We start from the raw sequence: 19837 nt of genomic DNA on the forward strand, positions 1-19837 counted from the left end.
AGGAGAGCTATATTCTAATTCTGATTTGCACAAACCAACAAGGTAAGACACAGAGTCGTTATTGCCATAGAAATAATAATTATAACAACTCATGCTTCCATGGCAGGCAGTGTTCTAGGCACTTAAAATGCTTTGGCTCACAGAAACTGTACAAGATGGCCGCTCACCACGAGGCACAAAGAAGACTGAAACGATTGCCCAGTTAAGGCGAGGAGCCCGAATTTGAACCCAGGCACTAACGTGTGTGGAGCTAAATAGAGGTCCTAGTTTAGCCCCTTTCATCCTCATGATTGCTCCCTGAGTAGGTACAGTCCCTGAGGCCCAGGGCCGCACCCCTGCAGTTCTCATTTCCTAGCCGCAGCAGTCCACCCAGTTCATCACAGAGCCAGAAGCTGTTCCTTCTGGGCCTGGACAGGGCGATGTGTATTGCTCACGGTGAAATCCACAAGTTCCGGGCTTTGGTGCTTGATTGTGGAGTGGTCGGTTTCTGGTTCCCCTCCTGACATCCCTGTGCATGTGCCATCTTGCATTCAGTACCCTGAGTGAATGACCCCAGGACCGCCTGCAGTGAAGAGGCCCCAGGGAGAGCTGTCTGCAGTCGTGGACTGACTGGGCTGCAGCAGCCTAGCTTAGCCAGAGTGAGTTGTTCTTCAGTCTCCTTTCTTGTCTTTTCAGGAAGGTGCATTTGCCCTGGTTTTCAAGAGCATCCACTACCCTGGAGAAGCCGTGGCCACAAGGTAAGGCAGAATGCACTGACAATTCCAGTTACAAATAAATAAAACAAAATCACTTAGCTTGAGGCCCAAGGTAGGAGCAGGGCCTCTGGCAAAGTGGAAGGTACTAAAGGACAACTGTGGCTGGAGTTTCTGGTTTCTTTAAAAGAGAAACTAGAAAATTGGATATTTATTTGAAATCTCTAGATTTTTTTTTTTTAGGAATTGACAATAAATTCCAACTGAAAATAAAATTGTATAGCAAGGGCAGATCCAGGTTTCAGGTCAGTTTCAAAGATTCCCTTTAGAAAAAGCATGTAAAATTATGAACATGAAATTAAGAACAAAAATGAATGTTGATTTGAGTCCAGTAAAGAAGAGACCTTGAAAGCCAAGAGCTTTCATCACCTTCATGCCGGGTGTGACCCAAGAATCAGCTGAGAGGGCCTGGGTCAGCCCACACATCCTTCTGTTAGAGCCCAGTACTGTGTGGGTTCACACAAGTGGGTGTGTGGGTGCCGTTATACCACCTACCTGTCCATCTGTCTCTCCATCCACCATTTGTCTATCTACTCATTCATCTGTCCATCCCTTCTATCCATCCATCTGTCTCTCCATCCACAGTCAATCTGACCATCTACCCATTCATCTATCCATCACTCCAACCAATACTTGTTGAGCACTTGCTGCGTGCTGAGCCGGGGACCCAGGGACACTGGACCCTTAAGGACTGGACAGTTGGTTGTGCAGGAGGGCAGAGCTGGGCTGAGAATGTCGTTCTCTGTGATGGGGGCTGGGAGGCAGTGCACAGGGGGCCCAAGGGGAAGCAGGTGTCGGCCTGGGTAAGGCAGGCAGAGAAACCAGCGTGAGCAAGGAGCCCCAAGCGAGGGATCTGCAGTTAGGCCAGGATGGTGACAGGGAGGGGCGCTGGTGGGACTTGAGGCTCCTGTAGTCTCAGTGTGTGCTTACTGACGCCTTCTATGTGCCCGGCATGGGTGACAGCAGCGAGCAGGGTTGTCTGGACACTACCCCGTGAAACCCGAGAGCTGGTGGGGAGTCGGGAGGTGGCAGAGGTCCAGCTCCGTAGGATCTAGGCTGCCCTGTGGGTGCAGGCTTCATGCAGAAGGCACTGGGGAGCCATTGAGAACGTACCTGTGGCCCAGACTATCACAATATCAAGGCAGGAAATAATGTGAATGTATTATAATTTTATTTTTCCTTGAACAGGAACTAAATTGCCATTTGGAACTTAAGCATTTCAAATTATAGAATTATAAAATGCTCGTTGGTCCCTGTCACATTTTGAAACTCCTTTTAAAGTCTGTTATCGTGATGTTACTATTTTGAATGCAGAAGAAGGTAGTGTGAAGAAGCAATAAAAGTTTATTTTTCTAAATTATCTATAATTAGTGGTTCTGTAATTTCTGGAACAATCTTTGGGATCTTGGAGTTTCTTTGCCCTGGAAAGGGGGCTCAATGTGGGTACCATCTCAGTGTTCAGAGGACATCCAGCCCAGCCCAGGGTGTCAAGGCAATAGGTAACTCAGTTTCCTCTTATTCTTACAGGAGAGGCAGTCCCCTGCTCATCGGAGTAAGGAGCAAATACAAACTCTCCACAGAACAGATCCCCGTCTTATATAGGACACGTAAGTTTCTTGAGAAGGACTTGAACAGCGCCACAGTGTTCCGGGGGCAGCAGCGCCCCTCAGAGGCAGGATGCGTTCCTGCACCCTGCTGGGACCAGGTCCAAATGGTTTTCATGCAACTGAGACTTGGCTCCATGTTTTCAAAAGCTTTTTATTGTGTATATTTTCAATTATGTACACAAGCCAAAGGAGCTGTATGTGGTTCTGTTACATAAAGGCACCCATGTCCTGATATGAGTGTTGATTTGGTTTGTTTTGTTACCAGTCAATTCAGAGCTCTTCCTATTTGGAGATCTTTTACACAATTTGGCTGATACAGACAAAGCTAAAAATTGCACATTTCTGCCACACGTGTTCAAAGGGGAAACTGGCTTCTTCCTGTTGTTCAGAGGAAATAGCTTGAACAGGATTTGTGATCCTTCCCTTCGTTTTCTAGGCAATATTGAGAATGTGAAGAATATCTGTAAAACAAGGATGAAGAGGCTGGACAGCTCGACCTGCCTTCACGCTGTGGGCAATAAAGCAGTGGAATTCTTTTTTGCTTCTGATGCAAGGTAGCCAGACCTTGTTTCCTTTCTTTCCGAGGATTATGGAATCAAGAAAGACGGGCTGAACACCCTCCTTCCTTACTTACCCCCTCATTTGAGCTGTTTTCTCAAAGCTCAGCAAGGGGAAGAGGTGACGGCCCTCCCGAGGGAATCCTCGCCCAGTGACCACCTTGGGCGTGGCTGGCAGCAGCAGCCCTGGTGGCCACAGGCGAAGTCCACTGATCTAACAACATATGGGGCTGTACAGAATAATTGAATTAGTTGCCAACATTGTAAAACTGGGAAATTTTCCATAAAAATCTAAACGTCTGACTTTCTTGGATAACCAACAGACTTGAGCACACCAGACAGCTCCCTCCAGTCCTTTCTGCGGGGATTCAGAGGCTGCTCCCTTTAGATGGGCAAGTGTCTCCAGACCTTCGGTCCTTCTTGAGCCTCGCCTGCCTTTGCCAGAGTCTGCCCATTCATAAAAGACAGAGTCAAGATTGAGGGTTCTGGCCCAGTGGACCCCAAAGTCCACATTCTCATCAGTACACCAAACAGTAATTCTGAAACTTGAGAGAAAGTATGCTTCATGCCCATTTTAGTGTATCCAAAAAGTGGATACACACAAATACACTCAGAAAAGACAGAAGCACTTTCCTGCTAGTTGAAATAGAAAACCATCATGTGCGCTTAGTCGCTCAGTCGTGTCCGACTCTTTGCAAGTTCACGGACTGTAGCCTGCCAGGCTCCTCTGTCCATGAGGATGCTCCAGGCAAGCACACTGGAGTGGGTAGCCATGCCCTGCTTCAGGGGATCTTCCCAACCCAGGAATCAAACTGGGTCTCCTGCATTGCAGGCAGATTCTTTACCAGCTGAGCTACCAGGGAAGCCCTAGAAAACCATCATAAACACAACCACTACCACCTCCTTTATCCAAATCTTCATTATGCCTTTTTTTCCCACCACCCTCTGGCAGGGCCTCAATGTGAAGCAAGACCTCCCCAGGTGAGGTCTCCCGGGAAACCTGAAGTAACGGGAATCTGCAGCCCAGGCTGCAAGGCCTGTTTCAGCCCCTGTATTTCATGCTGATTAGGAAAGGGCAGCAGTTCCCAAACTGTGTTTCTTAGTGCACCATTTCAATGAGAAACTAATATTTCAGTGCTTCTAAGATATATAGTTATTTTATAGATTTTAGCATCTATGAGTAGCATCTTGCAATTATAATTTGCTATAGTTTTAATTTTTTAGAAGCACATAAAATAATCACAATCTTAAGATCAATATTACCTTGTATTCAGTGAAGTATGGTAGATGTTTCTCAAAAAAAAAAAGCCATAAGTACATGAAAGATTAAGCAATTATTTATAGGCAATATGATCATATACTTTTATATGATTATATAAAGTCCACCTGATAAGCTGTCAGAAGTAATACTTATGGGTCTTCAGAGTATAAAGATGTGGAAATTTGACATCCCAGGAGTAGCCACTTTGCTGTCAGCTCGAGATGGGTAGTAGGGGACCATATCCACCCTATCCCCGACTCATGTCTCCATAAGTGACTGGTACAGTTGGCTCTCAGCAAAACTTTGTTGAACGAAAAAAGTAATCTATTTACCACAGCTGGAAAAAAAAAGTTGTAATCCCTTAAAATAAATTTAAATAGAAACAATTCAGAACCTGTTTGGAGAAGATTGCAAAAGTTTACCATAAGAAACAAGAAGAGATTTGAATACAGGGAAAGATTCCACATTCCTTGGTAGGGAAGTCATGTCCGACTCTTTGCAACTCTATGGATGATGCAGTCCATGGAATTTTCCAGACCAGAATACTGAAGTTGGTAGCCGTTCTCTTCTCCAGGGGATCTTCCCAACCCAGGGATCAAACCCAGGTCTCCCACATTGCAGGTGGATTCTTGTACCGTCTGAACCACCAGGGAAGCCCAAGAATACTGGAGTGGGTAAGCCTATCCCTTCTCCAGTGGATCTTCCTGACCCAGGAATTGAACCAGGGTCTCCTGCATTGCAGGCGGATTCTTTACCAGCTGAGCTACCAGGGTGGTCCTAAAATAAATTTAAATAAAAATAATTCAAAACCTATTTTGAAAAGACTGCGAAAGCTTACCATGAGAAACCAGAAGAGATTTGAATAAACGGAGAGATTACCACATTTCTTGGTAGGAAGGCTTAGTGTTGTTATGAAGACATTAATTGGTTTACAGTTAATTTAATAATTTAAAATTATTTTTAAAGACATGTACTCTTCTTAAATTAATCTGTAAATTCAATTCTGTCATTAAATCTTTGACATTCTTTTGTTTGTGTAAGTTTTTGGAACTTGAAAAAGTGATTCTACAGTGTGCTGTGTGTATGGATGAAACAGTACATGTTGGAAAATGAGAGTGACGGAGGTGACTCTCTGGCGTATGAAGGCATGCTGTGGAGCTCTCGTGACAACAGTGACCAGCTTGCCCTGTCCACTGAAAGCTGGACGCTGTGAGGAGGGCTTTGCCAAGACTCCCTTGTAGTCGTCACAACAGACCTCTAGAGGAGGCACCGTGGTTACCTTCCATCCTGAAGCTGAGGAACCCAAGGCGGGCTTAGAGGGGTCGTGTCTGTGTTGTCCAAGGCCACAGCTGGTGAGAGACAGGGATGAGGACTCCACCTCGGGTCTAACTCCTGGACCTGTAATCTTGATGACTCCCCACCCACTCTGTAAATTAAAGCAGTCGTTATATTTAAACATGCAGATTACATGCACACGTAAATCAAGCACACATGTTAAGCCCTGTCTGAAGGAAAGTACAGTGTAAGCTGTATTTCTTTACTGGAGATTGAATCAGGCTATTTTTACTTCTTCCTGTTGTTGACTGTGTTTTCTGCTTTTTATTCAAAGAACATATATTGTTTAAAATATTTTTTCTAGTGCAAGGGCTTTCCACCCTACATTATCTTTCTTCGCTAGGATCTGGAGATGCCTCTCTTAGAGCCATCAACTTGATTGTTTTCTCTTTTTAGCTTTGTATCAGCAGTTTTAAATGCTCATTTTTCTGCACAGGGTACAGATTGGTGTAGCACTTGGTGGAATGAGCGTTTTTTTCTCTCATGGCCCTTCAAGTACCACCTTCATAGTGTTAAGTGTTAGTCGCTCAGTCACGTCTAAGTCTTTGCAACCCCATGGACTATAGCCTGCCAGGCTAGTCTGTGCATGGAATTCTCCAGGCAGGAATACTGGAGTTGGTAGCCATTGCCTTCTCCAGGGGATCTTCCTGACCCAGGGATCGCCTGCATTTGCAGGTGAATTCTTTACTGTCTGAACCACCAGGAAAGCCCACTCTCATGGCTTTTACCATGTCTGTGTACCACCTGTACTATTGCTTACCTTTCTGTTTCATTTACCATCTCAAGGGAAAAATCATTACTTTTCACACAGAGAAAGTTATAAAAATAAATACAATGACTGCACATTTCATTAATGGGTAGATCTTACAGTTAACTTTAAGTCCCTCCCTTGGCTTGCATGCATGTGTATGTGTGTACAAGAGGAGTCATTTGTCCGAAGGAGTTTCCTACTAAATGGATTTTGTTGTGCCTCTTCCATGGTCTTCTGTTTTCCCTGCAAACAGGAGTTTACAGTTATCTAGAAACTTGATCATCAGGTTTGATGTTTTTTTGGCAAGACTATTTAATAGGTAGTGTGTACTTCCATCAGGAGGCTCTATGTTTCATTGTCGTTTTGTGGTACTGTTAAAATCGGTATCACCGGCCTTATTCATCCATTATAAAGCTGCTCTCAGAGTTTCATCTCTTCGTGTCAGTAGCCACTGACAGACCTTGATTAGAGCTATTAACAGTTATAAGTTCATAGGTTGATTATTATAATTCTGTCATTCCTTATTAGCTGTATTTACCTCCTATAAAGAGAAACTTGTCTTCTTAAAGTGTGGTTATTCTGAAAGACAGATCATTTGGAAAGGCAAGATAAATGTTTCATACTTTCCCTTTATGATTCAGAAAAATGTTAGTTCTTGAACATTCTCCACAGTTGACATTGTTTGGATCCTGATTTGAAGAAAGCAATTATAAAAGGACATCTATGAGATTATTGGGGAAATTTGAACCTGCTGGATATTTGATGATATGAAGGAATAACTATTACTCTAAGATGTGATAATGGTATTAGAGTAGGGTTACAAAATAATTCTTACCTTTTAGAGCTATAAGCCAAAAGGTTTACAGATGATTTGATGTCTGGGGCTGGCTTCAAAGTAGTTCTGGGGGCTGGAAGGGGCAGGAGGTATGAATTAGTGTAACTATGGCATATGGCAAAGTGCTCTTCGGTGCTGCTGATACGGACCCACAGTTGAGACGCAGTGAGTAACTGCCATCTTGTAACTGTCAAGGGTGGGCCCTGTCTCTGACACCCATGTTTTCCTTGCTCCAGTGCTATCATAGAGCACACCAACCGGGTCATCTTCCTTGAGGATGATGACATTGCCGCAGTGGCTGATGGGAAGCTCTCTATTCACCGGGTCAAGCGTTTGGCTAGTGATGACCCATCTCGAGCCATCCAGACCTTGCAGATGGAATTGCAGCAAATCATGAAAGGCAAGTGTCTTTTGAGAGTCCCTGTGCAGCAACCTCAGGGGCAGGTACTCGGGGGGGGGGGAGACTCTCTTCCCAGTCCAGGGCGGGCACCACAGCCTTCCTGCCTGCTCTAAGCGCTGGGATGGGGCCGCAGGTGGTCTGTGGTTCATGTAGCTCAGGGAATGGGGGGTGCCTGGCCTGGCTACTCCAAAGGGAATGTCTGGCTGTGTCCAGGAACCAGGTCTTCCTGCTTGATCTGACCTCAGTCCATCAACTACCTCCCTTCAGAACTCTCTAGGACACATTCCTACAGGCCTGCGGTAAACAGGACTGCTTTCTCCTCGCCAAGGGAGCCCGTCTTCCTGCACCCACACTGGTCTCTGTGCACACGCTTCTCCACAGGGCCACCTGGGTAAACTTTTAAAAGCGCAAATCATACCCTCTTATACTGCTGCGTAAAGCCCTCCGATGGCTTCCCACTGCTCCTTGAATAAAACCCACACTCCCAGCAGCAGCCCACAACCACCCACACCCAGCCGGGCACCACCTCATGCAACCCTTTCTCACTATGCCTCTGTCCACCCATCCGGCCCTCCTCACCATTACTCAGACAAGTCGAGTGCTTCCTTACCTGAGGGGGGCACTCACTCAGCTTCTCACAGGACCGGCTTCTTTTGGTCATTTCCCCCAAAACGTTGCTCCCTCAGAGGGCCCTTCTCTGATCTGTATCTGCTGTGGCCCCACCTCTCCTCACTTGCTCTGTTTGCTTCGTGTCACCCTTTCTACAAGTCCTCTGCCGAGGGCAGCATACGAGGACGCTGCAATGCTGGGCATCATGCATCTGTATGTCACAGAGGGCACTCACCCTGTCTGCACACCTGTTGACAGGCATCAGGCATAACGCCTGTCAGGATGTCTGGGATATTATCTGCTTTCATTCACATCAGAGTCCTAGAAATATGTGGCTCAAAAGGTTTTTTTGTTTTTCATTTCAATGCAGAAGTTAGGAGTGTATTTGGTTTTAAAAAGTGGCCTATTTCCTTGGACTTGCTTCATGCGTACTTTCCTAAGTAGGAGGGTAGAAGGAAGGGAAGCATTGTGCTTTCTTGTGGCCTTGCCAAGAGGAGCATGGCCCAGGAAGGCCAGCCACGCATTTGTTGCTTACATCCCTCCCTCCTTCAAGCTGCAGGGTGTGATATGCACAGTGAAGACAGTAAGCATACCTGACCTGACTTGTCACCGTGAGTCTCAGATGGGACAATACCTGGAGATACCCTTCGTAATCTGTAGTGGCCTTTATACGTGTCCCTGTGACTGCATAACTTTTCTTAAAAGCTAAGCAGTGGTAGTGTAACAAAATTAAAATTGACTCATCTTGTTGATGCTTGTTTGACCAGGTAACTTCAGTGCATTTATGCAGAAGGAGATATTTGAACAGCCAGAATCAGTTTTCAATACCATGAGAGGTCGAGTGAATTTTGAGACCAACACAGGTAATCCCTCATCGGAGCCCCAGGCCTATGCGTGGTGCCTGCGTCATGTCAGCATTAATGCCCTGCGTGTGTCCTGCAGTGCTCCTGGGTGGCTTGAAAGACCACTTGAAGGAGATCAGACGATGCCGGCGGCTCATTGTGATTGGCTGTGGGACCAGCTACCACGCTGCTGTGGCCGTAAGTGCGACAGGTCGACCCTCAGTAGTGCCCAGGAGGCAGTGTCGGCTAGGGCAAGATGAGTCTTAGATCCTGTCCTCTCTTTGGCCTTCCAAACTTGTTGCCATGGGCCAGTATGAGAACTGGCATGGAGCCGTGTCTTCTGCAGTTTGGCCTGTGAATGCCTGCATTTCCCTGCCCACCTGTATGTAGTGATGTCTTAGAAGCTCAGCTGTCTTTGTCCCTGTAGTATCTGTAACTGACTCTAGTTCCCATTTTTGTTGGCTTTAGACGCGGCAAGTTTTGGAGGAACTGACCGAGCTCCCTGTGATGGTTGAACTTGCTAGTGATTTTCTGGACAGGAACACACCTGTGTTCAGGGATGACGTTTGCTTTTTCATAAGCCAGTCAGGTAAGGGCGATAGGTTTCCGTTAGTTCACCTCAGGTCTCTGTCCTCCCAGTGAGGCACTGCACAGCTCCCCCTCCTTCATCCACTGATGTTCTCTGCACAGACCGTGCCCCACATGCTCTGAGCTCAGAGCCACTTAACCCTCAGAGTCATCAACTACTGTCCTGTTTTATGAGGAGGGCCATGCAGCAGCAAAGTTTTTCCTTCTCCTGACATTCCAAGTCCAAGACTTAAGAGCCCCCTCACCGAGGTACTCATAAATGTGTGTTGGGTTTAAATTAGAGGAAAGTTTAATGCTCCTGGTTGACAGTCCCTTCGAGAACTGCTTGGGCACCATGCAATGCTCACGCAGTCCAGCAGTTGGAGGCATAGACACTCCTCACATGTAGAGAATCCAGGCTACCCTCTCTCAGCTCAGGAAACCCTGCCAGGGTGCCTTTCTAACATTCTGGAGCATTTGTTCCAGCTCAAGGCAGGACAGAGGGTCCGGGAGGTGATGCACGGCTGTGTGCTTGGAACTCGTATGCATGAGCTCTGGGAGAATTCTTATAACACTTAACTCTGCAGAATTCCAAACCTTTATAGAAAAGAGTCTCGCCTGAGGAAGCGCCTAGCCTAAGCAGTTATGTTATGAAATAGCTCACCCCTTTTGTATCATCATAGCCACTTTAACCCCTCTCTTTCACTGGCTTATTTAAAAGTCTATATCACACATGTTATTTTATCCATAAATATTTCAGAATGTATCTGTAAATGATAAAAGAAAAAATATAACAACAGTGTCATTATCACAGCTGCAGCATTAACAGAATGCCTTAATATCTCTTTATGCTGTTTTCAGCATGAATTATTAATAGCGTTTACATTTCAGTGACAAGCTAAGAAAAACTAACACTGACATACCCACTATCTAGCTGACCACCTCGTTCGCGGGTGCTGCCCTCTAGCTTCAGTTGCCACTTACCTTTGGGTTTATAATTCTGTCACAGCCTAAAAATGTTTCATGAATTGGTGGAAGCCACTAACCAAAGAATGGAGGTGCATTTAGTGTGGAAATAATACAGTGGTACCTCATGAGTGACTTCATAGAAGGAGTTTAAAGTTTCATTTTGTTTCGCTCTGTACATTAAAAATTTTAAAACTATCAAAAATGGGTATACTGATGAATATAGATATGTCCCCAACTCCCAGCCCTGGCCCCCACTGGTGCTGAGAAAGGGCCGTGTGGCCCACTGTGCTGGATGCAAGTCTGAGTGGAAACAGGAAAGAAGTGGGTCACAGTTGCACCAGCGTGCACTGGAACAAAGTTAGGATGGCAGAGCCAAAAGTGGTGGCTCTGTGGACACTGAATGTTTGATTTTATATTCTGGATCATATCTAATTTCACTTGAGTTCTTTAGGACTAACCAACAGGGACTTCTTGCTGTTTTATGCGTGAACCTATGTAAGTTGTTTTTTAATAAAAAATAATTTGAGTCCACCCTTGGAGGCTACAAGAAATGTTTTGCTTTAAAACAAGATCTGTTTGAAAAGCACCATATAGGGTCATTCTTGCTTTTTAAATATTAAATTTCAGCCCATTCTGAATGAGATTGTTTAGAGTCCAAAAAAGAATACTGGGAGCCAGGCCCAAGCCAGGCCTACTCCATCACCCATAGCTAATTGGCCTTGAGCAAGTGAGGCATTGATTTCCTCCATCTCTGAACACCTCATCCTAAAGGGGAAATGGAGGTGATGCCTCCCATTGGGGAGGAGTTGTCATGAGAATTCAGTGGGACAGTGGGTGAGAAACTACTTGTCACATAAATAGTAGCGAAATCTTGAATCTGAGAATCCACCAGGGCACAAGGCCAGACAGAGTGGGTTAAACAGAAAATGGGAAGTGAGATAACAGAAGAGTAAGTATAAACCACTCTGTCTTACGATTCAAGAAAAATTAGAGAAGACCAGGGACAAGAGAGGCTTAAGCCATTTTTATTTTTTCTCATTTGTTTTTATTAATTGGAGGCTAATTATTTTACAATATTGTAGTGGTTTTTGCCATACATTGACATGAATCAGCCATGGATTTACATGTGTTCCCCATCCTGAATCTTAAGCCATTTTTAGAAAAACTTGTCTCACATATTTTTCATGAAAACCTCAATTATGGAATTTAAATGTTCTGTTTAACATTCAACCACACACAAACTTTTAATAAGTTCCTTCCAAATTAGTTCCACTTACGAGTCAGCTTTCATCTTCTATTTACAGAAATGATCACAGTGAACCACATTAACTGCGTTACTAAACACCCAAGTGATCAAGTGATTCCCATATGCCTTTGCGGTGGTGGTCCCCACATGGAGGCCCCATCCAGTTGAAGAGTACCAATTGTCATGATCAAGGTTTCAACATCCCTAGAACATGCACTTCACACTAAACAGTAAAATGAGAAGTGATAAGTTAATTTCAAACTTTGAATCCAAATCCCTATGAATGTTTTATTTATAAATAGTTTTTTTTAATAAATAAGTTTTAAATATTTAAATAAATAATGATTAAATATAAATAATTTATAAATAGTTTATTTATAAATAAACATTTATTTATTAAATAGTAAAAAGTTCCTATTTACTTTTAAGACTAAAGAATTCTCCTTTTTTCAAGATCTAAGTGCTAATTGTGTCTCTGGCATTCAGTTCAGTTCAATTCAGTCGCTCAGTCGTGTCCGACTCTTTGCGACCCCATGAATCACAGCACTCCAGGCCTCCCTGTCCATCACAAACTCCCGGAGTTTACTCAAACTCATGCCCATCGAGTTGGTGATGCCATCCAGCCATCTCATCCTCTGTTGTCCCCTTCTCCTCCTGCCTCCAATCCCTCCAAGCATCAGGGTCTTTTCCAATGAGTAAACTCTTTGCATGAGGTGGCCAAAGTATTGGAGCTTAAGCTTCAGCATCAGTCCCTCCCAGGACTTATCTCCTTCAGGATGTACTGGTTGGGTAACCTTGTAGTCTAAGGGACTGTCAAGAGTCTTCTCCAACACCACAGTTCAAAAGCATCAATTTTTCAGTGCTCAGCTTTCTTCACAGTCCAACTCTCACATCCATACATGACCACTGGAAAAACCATAGCCTTGACCAGATGGACCTTTGTTGGTAAAGTAATGTCTCTGCTTTTTAATATGCTGTCTAGGTTGGTCATAACTTTCCTTCCAAGAAGTAAGCATCTTTTAATTTCATGGCTGCAGTCACCATCTGTAGTGATTTTGGAGCCCCAAAAAATAAAGTCTGACACTGTTTCCACTGTCTCCCTATCTGTTTCCCATGCGGTGATGGGACCAGAAGCCATGATCTTAGTTTTCTGAATGTTGAGCTTTAAGCCAACTTTTTCACTCTCCTCTTTCACTTTCATCAAGAGGCTTTTTAGTTCCTCTTCACTTTCTGCCATAAGGGTGGTGTCATCTGCATATCTGAGGTTATTGATATTTCTCCTGGCAATCTTAATTCCAGCTTGAGCTAATAAAGAACATCTTACATTAAAAAAAAAAAAAAGAAAAGAAAAGAATCAAGTAGAAAAAATTGTTGACCACACATTTCCCTTTCTAAACACACACAAACTGTCTGGGCACCAGTTTCTGCCTAAGAGCCAGAAGTAAATGAGTCAGGGGTGGAGGTTAAGGCTGGCAGAGCCACATACCTGTGAACTGAAAAGAAGGATCTGTGTGGCAGGGGAGACTGCAGACACGCTCCTGGCACTGCGCTACTGTAAGGACCGCCGAGCTCTGACCGTGGGCATCACCAACACTGTGGGCAGCTCCATCTCCCGAGAGACTGACTGCGGCGTCCACATCAATGCAGGACCGGAGATTGGTGTGGCCAGCACGAAGGTAGGAGCCACGTGGGCACCCACAGGAGGGCCTCTGCTGGGTGGGGAGCAGAGGGGAGCCCTGGAAGGGAGCCCCGGGATCTGTCTCATCTTGAGCCGTCACCACATGCACATTGCCCCAGTTCTGCTAGCACCACTCTTCTGTCCTCAGGCTTACACCAGTCAGTTCATCTCCTTGGTGATGTTTGGTCTGATGATGTCTGAAGACCGCATTTCACTGCAAAACAGAAGGCGAGAGATCATCCATGGCCTGAAATCTCTGCCCGGTATGTTCCAGAGCTCACCTGCTCGTTGTCAAATCCTGTGGACTGTTCCTGGCTGCTCCTTTGCCTGACTCTCTCCATAAATGATTCTGTTAATCATTCCCTTCTCCTCAAAACTTCTACTTACTGCTAAACTCCTGTAGCAGCCCCGGCACTGGGCCAGGATTCCAGTCCGCACTTGTCCTCAGGCCTTGGAGCCCTGCACGCTGGGGCCCTGTGCCTCTGACCCTTGCCAGCTCCCTTCCCTTCCAGGGCCTCCCTCACCAACCTTCTGATCTTCAGCAATGCCGAGCGCTTTTCACCGGAAGACATTTGTACTGGCTCTTTCTTCTACCAAAACCCTCTTCCTCCAGCTCTTCATATGACAAACAGCTCCCGTCACCCAAGTCTTAGCTGAAAAGTCGCCTCCTGAGACCCTCCTTAGTAACCCTAGTAGGGGCCTTAATCTGTGCAACCCCATGGATTGTACCTTCCAGGCTCCTCTGTGCATGGAATTCTTCAGGCAAGAGTACATGCCCTCCGCCAGGAGATTTTCTCAACCCAGGGATTGAACCGGGTCTCCTGCATTGCAGGCAGATTCTTGCCTGCAAGAATTGGGAAGCCCAATCCCCTGATTAGCGCTCTATAAGCAGGAACCCATTTCTTTCCTTTATAGCACATGCCTGTTCTCCTGTGTATTGGCCTGTCTTCCCCAACCGTGTCACCCTAGTGAGCACCAGCTCTGTGTCAGAGTCACTGTGGTGTCCAGGTGTCCAGCCAGGGCAGACAATCAGGAGTTGCTCAGGAAACACGGGAGTGAACGGCCCCAAGGCTCTTCTGGGCGGGGCTGTTCCCAGTCTTACCAGACTTTCTTCTGCAACCAAGGGCAAAGAGAAGGCAGTGAGGGAAAACCACTGTGTAACCATACAAGATCTCAAGGTCTGAATCTGACCAAGACAACATTCTAAAAATTTATTAACAAGAAAAGCATTTTAACTTTAAGCCAGGTAATAATCCTGCAAGAACAGGACTGTCTTCTGGTAAGTGGGCAGTTATCAAGATGTGACCCAAAGATCCTGGGGGTCTAAAAGACCCTTTCAGTGAAAACTGTTTTTGTAGTAACATGGTATTCATGATAAATAAGATGCTTTGCCTTTCCTGCCGTGTGGACATTTACAGTACATTACAGTGGCCACCACTGGCACTTTCAGCACTCTTCAGGGCTGAGGCAGTACAATGTTCTCATGACCAACATGCAACAACTTCACTTAGCAATGTCTTTGATTATGTGGCAAAATGCATTAATTGTACTAAATTGTAACACTTTTTAATATTCTATGTGACAAATGGGATGTATGCAGAAAGTGCTTCTGCTGCACCCTGAAGTCCGACGGTTGTTCCAGAGAAAAGCGCCCTGTGGTTGACTGAGTAGCAAGCTGACTTGGTATTTGGCAGACATTTTCTCAAAAGTGAACCAACTCAGCCCAAAACTTCAAGAAAAGCTGATGATAGTATCCATTGCCAATGATAACCTTTGAACTTTCAACCAAAACAGGATCTGGAAAACTTGCAGCTGTCAGCTCAAGTGTGACAACCTCCCAATACTCAGAAACATCCCTGATAAGCTCACAGTGATTTTAACAAGTCTGATTTTTTTTTTTTAATATTTTATAATGTGTCCATTTTTGAAAGATTTGAATAATCCAGTGAATCAATATTTTGCAAATGGCCAATGCAGTGTTACAAAATTATGCACATGTAAAAGATCCATTTAAGCAAGTACACAATAGACTAATACATTTTAAGTTGACAAAGTAGGAAATTTTTATTGATATGATCTCAGATACCACATTTGCACTTACTGTTTTAAGAAATTGTCACTTCTTAAGTTTGGCGTAATATCAAAGACATTCACAATTATTTGAAAATTTTATTTAGATACTCTTTCTTTCTCCAGCTGCAAATCTGTGAGGCCAGATTTTCTTCAACTAAAAAACATATTGCAATGGATTGATTGAGGAAACAGATAAGAGAATCTGTCTTCTATGAAAAAGTCAGGCATTAAGGATTTACAAAAATGTAAACAGTGCCGCTCTTCTCACTGTTTTTTTTTTTTTTTAATTTCATGGGTTTATTGTTATTTTTAAATGAGTGATTAATTTTTTCAGTTTCTAATCTGGTAAATATTGATAGATAAATCCCACAAAAATAAAGGCAACAAAGGCTCTTAGAAATTCACAATGAATTTTAAGATTATAAAGGAATCCTGAAACCAAAGAGTTTGAGGAGTGCTGGTCCATCTCATATAGGCTTTTTCCCAGACATAGCCATGGCCAGATAAGGGGTATTAAACTGGAGTATCAGCTCTGGCTGGCCAGCTGGAGATTTAGCCTCACTGACCCTCTGTTGCCTTGCCTGTAAAATGGAGCTAGAAATAACACTTCCCTGCTTACCTTATGTGGTCAGGAAAATATGAACACAAATACAAATCACCGTCACAATAAAATCCTAGCTGATAACACAAGCTGTTTCCCATAATCTGCATTTAAAATTCTTTTAAACTAATGCAAGGGAGACAAGTGTGTAAGCGATGTGAGTTCGGAAGCCTTGTCTTATACTCCATGACTTTTCTCTGTGAATCTTGCTCTATAATTGGTGTGACTGGCTCTCCCCCTCTGCTGTGTGCTTGACTTAGAGCTGATCAAGGAAGTGCTGTCCCTGGATGAGAAGATCCACGACCTGGCCCTGGAGCTCTACACGCAGAGGTCGCTTCTGGTCATGGGGCGAGGCTACAACTATGCCACGTGCCTGGAAGGAGCCCTGGTGAGCCCCCTCTGCCCAACCCCCACCTGCACCGGCCCCTGAGTGAGGGCAGGCGCGGGAGACACCTCAGGAAACGTACAGGAGGGAGGGCAGGGCATTGAGCTGGGGGAGGGGAGGGCGTCGCTCTCTGACCCAGTGTTCTAGCCCTGCTGACATGGAGATGCAGGTCTCTCCTGCAGAGAGGGGCAGGGCCCAGAGCCCTGGGGTGTGAGCCTGCACCAGGCGCTATCTGGGATAGCCCATTCAAACCTCACGAGCATCTTCGGAGAGACTGGCAGTTATTGTTCACGTTTGACCCAGGAGGACATTGAGCCTCCAAAAAATTCACCTTGCTCAAGATTACATAGTAGAAGTGATCAAGCTAAAATTCAAACTCAGTTAAAAAAAAAAAAAAACAAACACTTTGCTCTTTTCTATTCCCACAAGAAGTCTGTGTGGGAGGATTTGGGCAGACAGAACTGCAGGGTAGAGTCTCTACAAAGTTTCCCGTGTTACTCCTCAATCTTCTGCGGTGAGGTGAGATCCTACAGGAGAGAAGCATAGAAAGCCGTGCAGTTTTTATATCAATGACTGGCTGTTTTGCCCACTGCAGCAATAAAGATGTGGCTTGAGAGAAAGCTGATGGAGTAGGGGCAAGATACCAAGACCACAGGGCTGCTAAGAGGGTGGAAAGAGATGTACAGAGACCCGAGCCTAGAGTTTGGCTTACTCATCCTCCATTTGCTGTTTATGGATCAGATGATCAAGCAAGGTAAATGGGAGACAGTGTCAGAAGGGTGGCAGTATCTATAACTCAGCTAGAACCCCGTCCTCTCCCTGTGGAGCAAGTGCCTATACCCCACCACTGCGCCCAGTTGGAATAATGATGCCACTGGTGGGAAACAGTATTATAGGAGGTAGGGAATTGGGGTGAGGTGCAAGCCATGAGTTGCCTGATTGCAGTAAGCTTCAGCTCCCACATCCTTCCAGTGGAGATTCTGGCACCTCTGAGAGGCCAGGCACACAGCTACTCAGGAGCAATAGACTCAATGCTCGGGCAGGGCACCTTTTGGTACCCCACGGCTATGCCTCTGCTGTCTAGTGTGGGATGCTCAGCTGCAGCTCCTGAGTGTGCTGGTGAAAGATGCATATTCAACTATGTCTCCAAGTTAGTCCTGGAGGAAAGAAAGAAGCTTTTACACTGCTGCTGGCACAAGTCCGTGGCCCCTCTGTGGTCGCTTGGGTACAGTACTTCTGCTGTCTGCAGCATCCAGGGTGGGGCCACACTTCTAACAATGTTTCCCTGACCCAAATAGTTCTAGGGGAGTTGACAAATGTTTTCTTCAACACTCTCACCAGTTCAGTGACATGGGTTTTAATGGTAACTGGAAAAAAAAAATGTATCTCTCTAAACATAGGGGGAAACTCCATTAACACCCCAGTGTGTGTCTTTTTGCTTGATAGTTAAGTTGGAGCAACACTTTAGAAGTTATTAATGATCTAGAATTGAGGGATTGGTTAATCAGATAATTAAATGAAGGTGTGGAATATAATGCCATCATTACAAACTATGACTGTTAGGGAAACCATGGGGCTGGCTCAAAAGGAAAGGGGAAAAGCTAGATTGACACTGACTTGCCCATCCCGGTGGGGGCAGGATGGCTGTGCCCCAGAGCTAGCGACTGAGGACACAAGCTGTGTGCTGGGCTTTGTGCGTGCTCTAGACAGCAGGTAACCCTCTTCCCTGGGCCTGGCCTCACTGGCTGCCCTCAGTACCACTGACCACTCCAGTGTGTCCATCTGCCTGTGGACCTCAGCTCCCTGCTTTCTGGATCATCCTTTCCCTGGCTTCCCTTTCTCCCCACTGGGTGATCTGCTCCCATTAGCAGCATGACACTGATTCCACCTCATGTTTCCCCAGAAAATAAAAGAGATAACCTACATGCACTCAGAAGGCATCCTGGCTGGAGAGTTGAAGCACGGCCCCCTGGCACTGATTGACAAGCAGATGCCTGTCATCATGGTCATCATGAAGGATCCTTGCTTTGCCAAATGCCAGAATGCCCTGCAGCAGGTCACAGCCCGCCAGGTGAGGCCTTCCGCCAGGTTGGGTCACTTCTCTCCTGTTCTCTTCCACTCATGCCCACCTCACCCACTGTTGGCCAGCACCAGCAATGAGTGTTCGTTCCTGCTAGTGAGCAGGTGTGAGCACACACTTCTGGGATCCCTCACGCATGGTGCACATTCAGAAAGGGACTGGCCAGCCTGCAGCCACCCCCACAGAAGCTCCTAGGTGAGGCCCGGTGATCCAGATGACCCGGAGGGGTCCTGGATCCGAAACATGAGATCAAAGGAGGTCTGGTGGAGATCCCTGGGGAGCAGTTCTGATATTGGCCACCCAGAGTTAGATTTCACAGGTGAAGGACTCTGTCCTCTACAAGACCACCCTCACGTCAGCCACCAACTGCAGTCTTTCGGCTTCCCAGCCCACCCACATTTCTGACCAACTGGATCCAAATTCAGGAGTTTCCATTACTGAAACCGCCCCCCACCCCCAGTTTCAGTAGTCCACTAGGACTTGGAAAACACAGGCTGCTTCCTCTGCCCCAAACAGTCTTCCCACCTTTCTTCCAGCAGTTGGCCTCTCTTCATTCAGGTCTCAATACAAATGCCTCCTTTTCAGAGAACTTCTCAAACCTTCCCACTGTCTCCCAATCATGTTACGGGGTTTTACTGCCATGGTGACATTTATCGGAAATTCACTGCTATTTATTGGTTTGCTTATTGACATTTTTGTTTTCCTACCACTTGACTATGAGCCCCTAGAGTAAGGGGTAAGAACTCCTGCTCTTTGCAAGGCACACTGAAGCCACTCAATAAATGGGTGCTGAATTAATGCACCACCACAACCCCAGAAGCATAGGAACCTTTTGACAAAAGCCTCCAAACTCTTTGACCTTTACACAAATCAGATACCTCACCTGACCCATAAGTCCAGCAAAGACAAAAGATCACTGTTATTATTGCAATACGTTGATCTTAGAAACTCTGCTGTGTGTGACGGATTGCTCTTTTCAGAGATGACCTGCATCTTGTGATCACATTTCTCTGTCTTAGGGTCGCCCGATTATACTGTGCTCCAAGGACGACACTGAGAGCTCCAAGTTCGCATATAAAACGATCGAGCTGCCCCACACCGTGGACTGCCTGCAGGGCATCCTGAGTGTGATTCCACTGCAGCTCCTCTCCTTTCACCTGGCTGTACTCCGAGGATATGACGTACGTCTAAAAACTGCACCTCATCCAGCAAAGGGGAGAGACATAATCCCAGAGTTCCATTTGGCTTTTAATACTTATTGGGTATAAATATTCATAAGGGAAATATTT

General features: G+C 45.5%; 1 protein-coding gene across 1 annotated transcript in view; it reads left to right on the plus strand.

Annotated features, from left to right (window-relative positions):
- Positions 1 to 19837, plus strand: part of GFPT2 (glutamine-fructose-6-phosphate transaminase 2) — a 43586-nt gene that overhangs the window by 21811 nt on the left and 1938 nt on the right. The window contains exons 7-18 of the mRNA XM_065917240.1: positions 676 to 737; positions 2280 to 2359; positions 2796 to 2913; positions 7335 to 7498; positions 8875 to 8970; positions 9050 to 9147; positions 9418 to 9538; positions 13250 to 13407; positions 13558 to 13672; positions 16344 to 16471; positions 18372 to 18539; positions 19568 to 19729. Coding sequence (XP_065773312.1) covers positions 676 to 737; positions 2280 to 2359; positions 2796 to 2913; positions 7335 to 7498; positions 8875 to 8970; positions 9050 to 9147; positions 9418 to 9538; positions 13250 to 13407; positions 13558 to 13672; positions 16344 to 16471; positions 18372 to 18539; positions 19568 to 19729 — 1470 coding nt within the window. The remainder of the gene's footprint in view (positions 1 to 675; positions 738 to 2279; positions 2360 to 2795; positions 2914 to 7334; positions 7499 to 8874; positions 8971 to 9049; positions 9148 to 9417; positions 9539 to 13249; positions 13408 to 13557; positions 13673 to 16343; positions 16472 to 18371; positions 18540 to 19567; positions 19730 to 19837) is intronic.

The sequence above is a fragment of the Muntiacus reevesi genome, chromosome 1 (genome assembly GCF_963930625.1).
Source record: "Muntiacus reevesi chromosome 1, mMunRee1.1, whole genome shotgun sequence".
Classification (NCBI taxonomy): domain Eukaryota; kingdom Metazoa; phylum Chordata; class Mammalia; order Artiodactyla; family Cervidae; genus Muntiacus; species Muntiacus reevesi.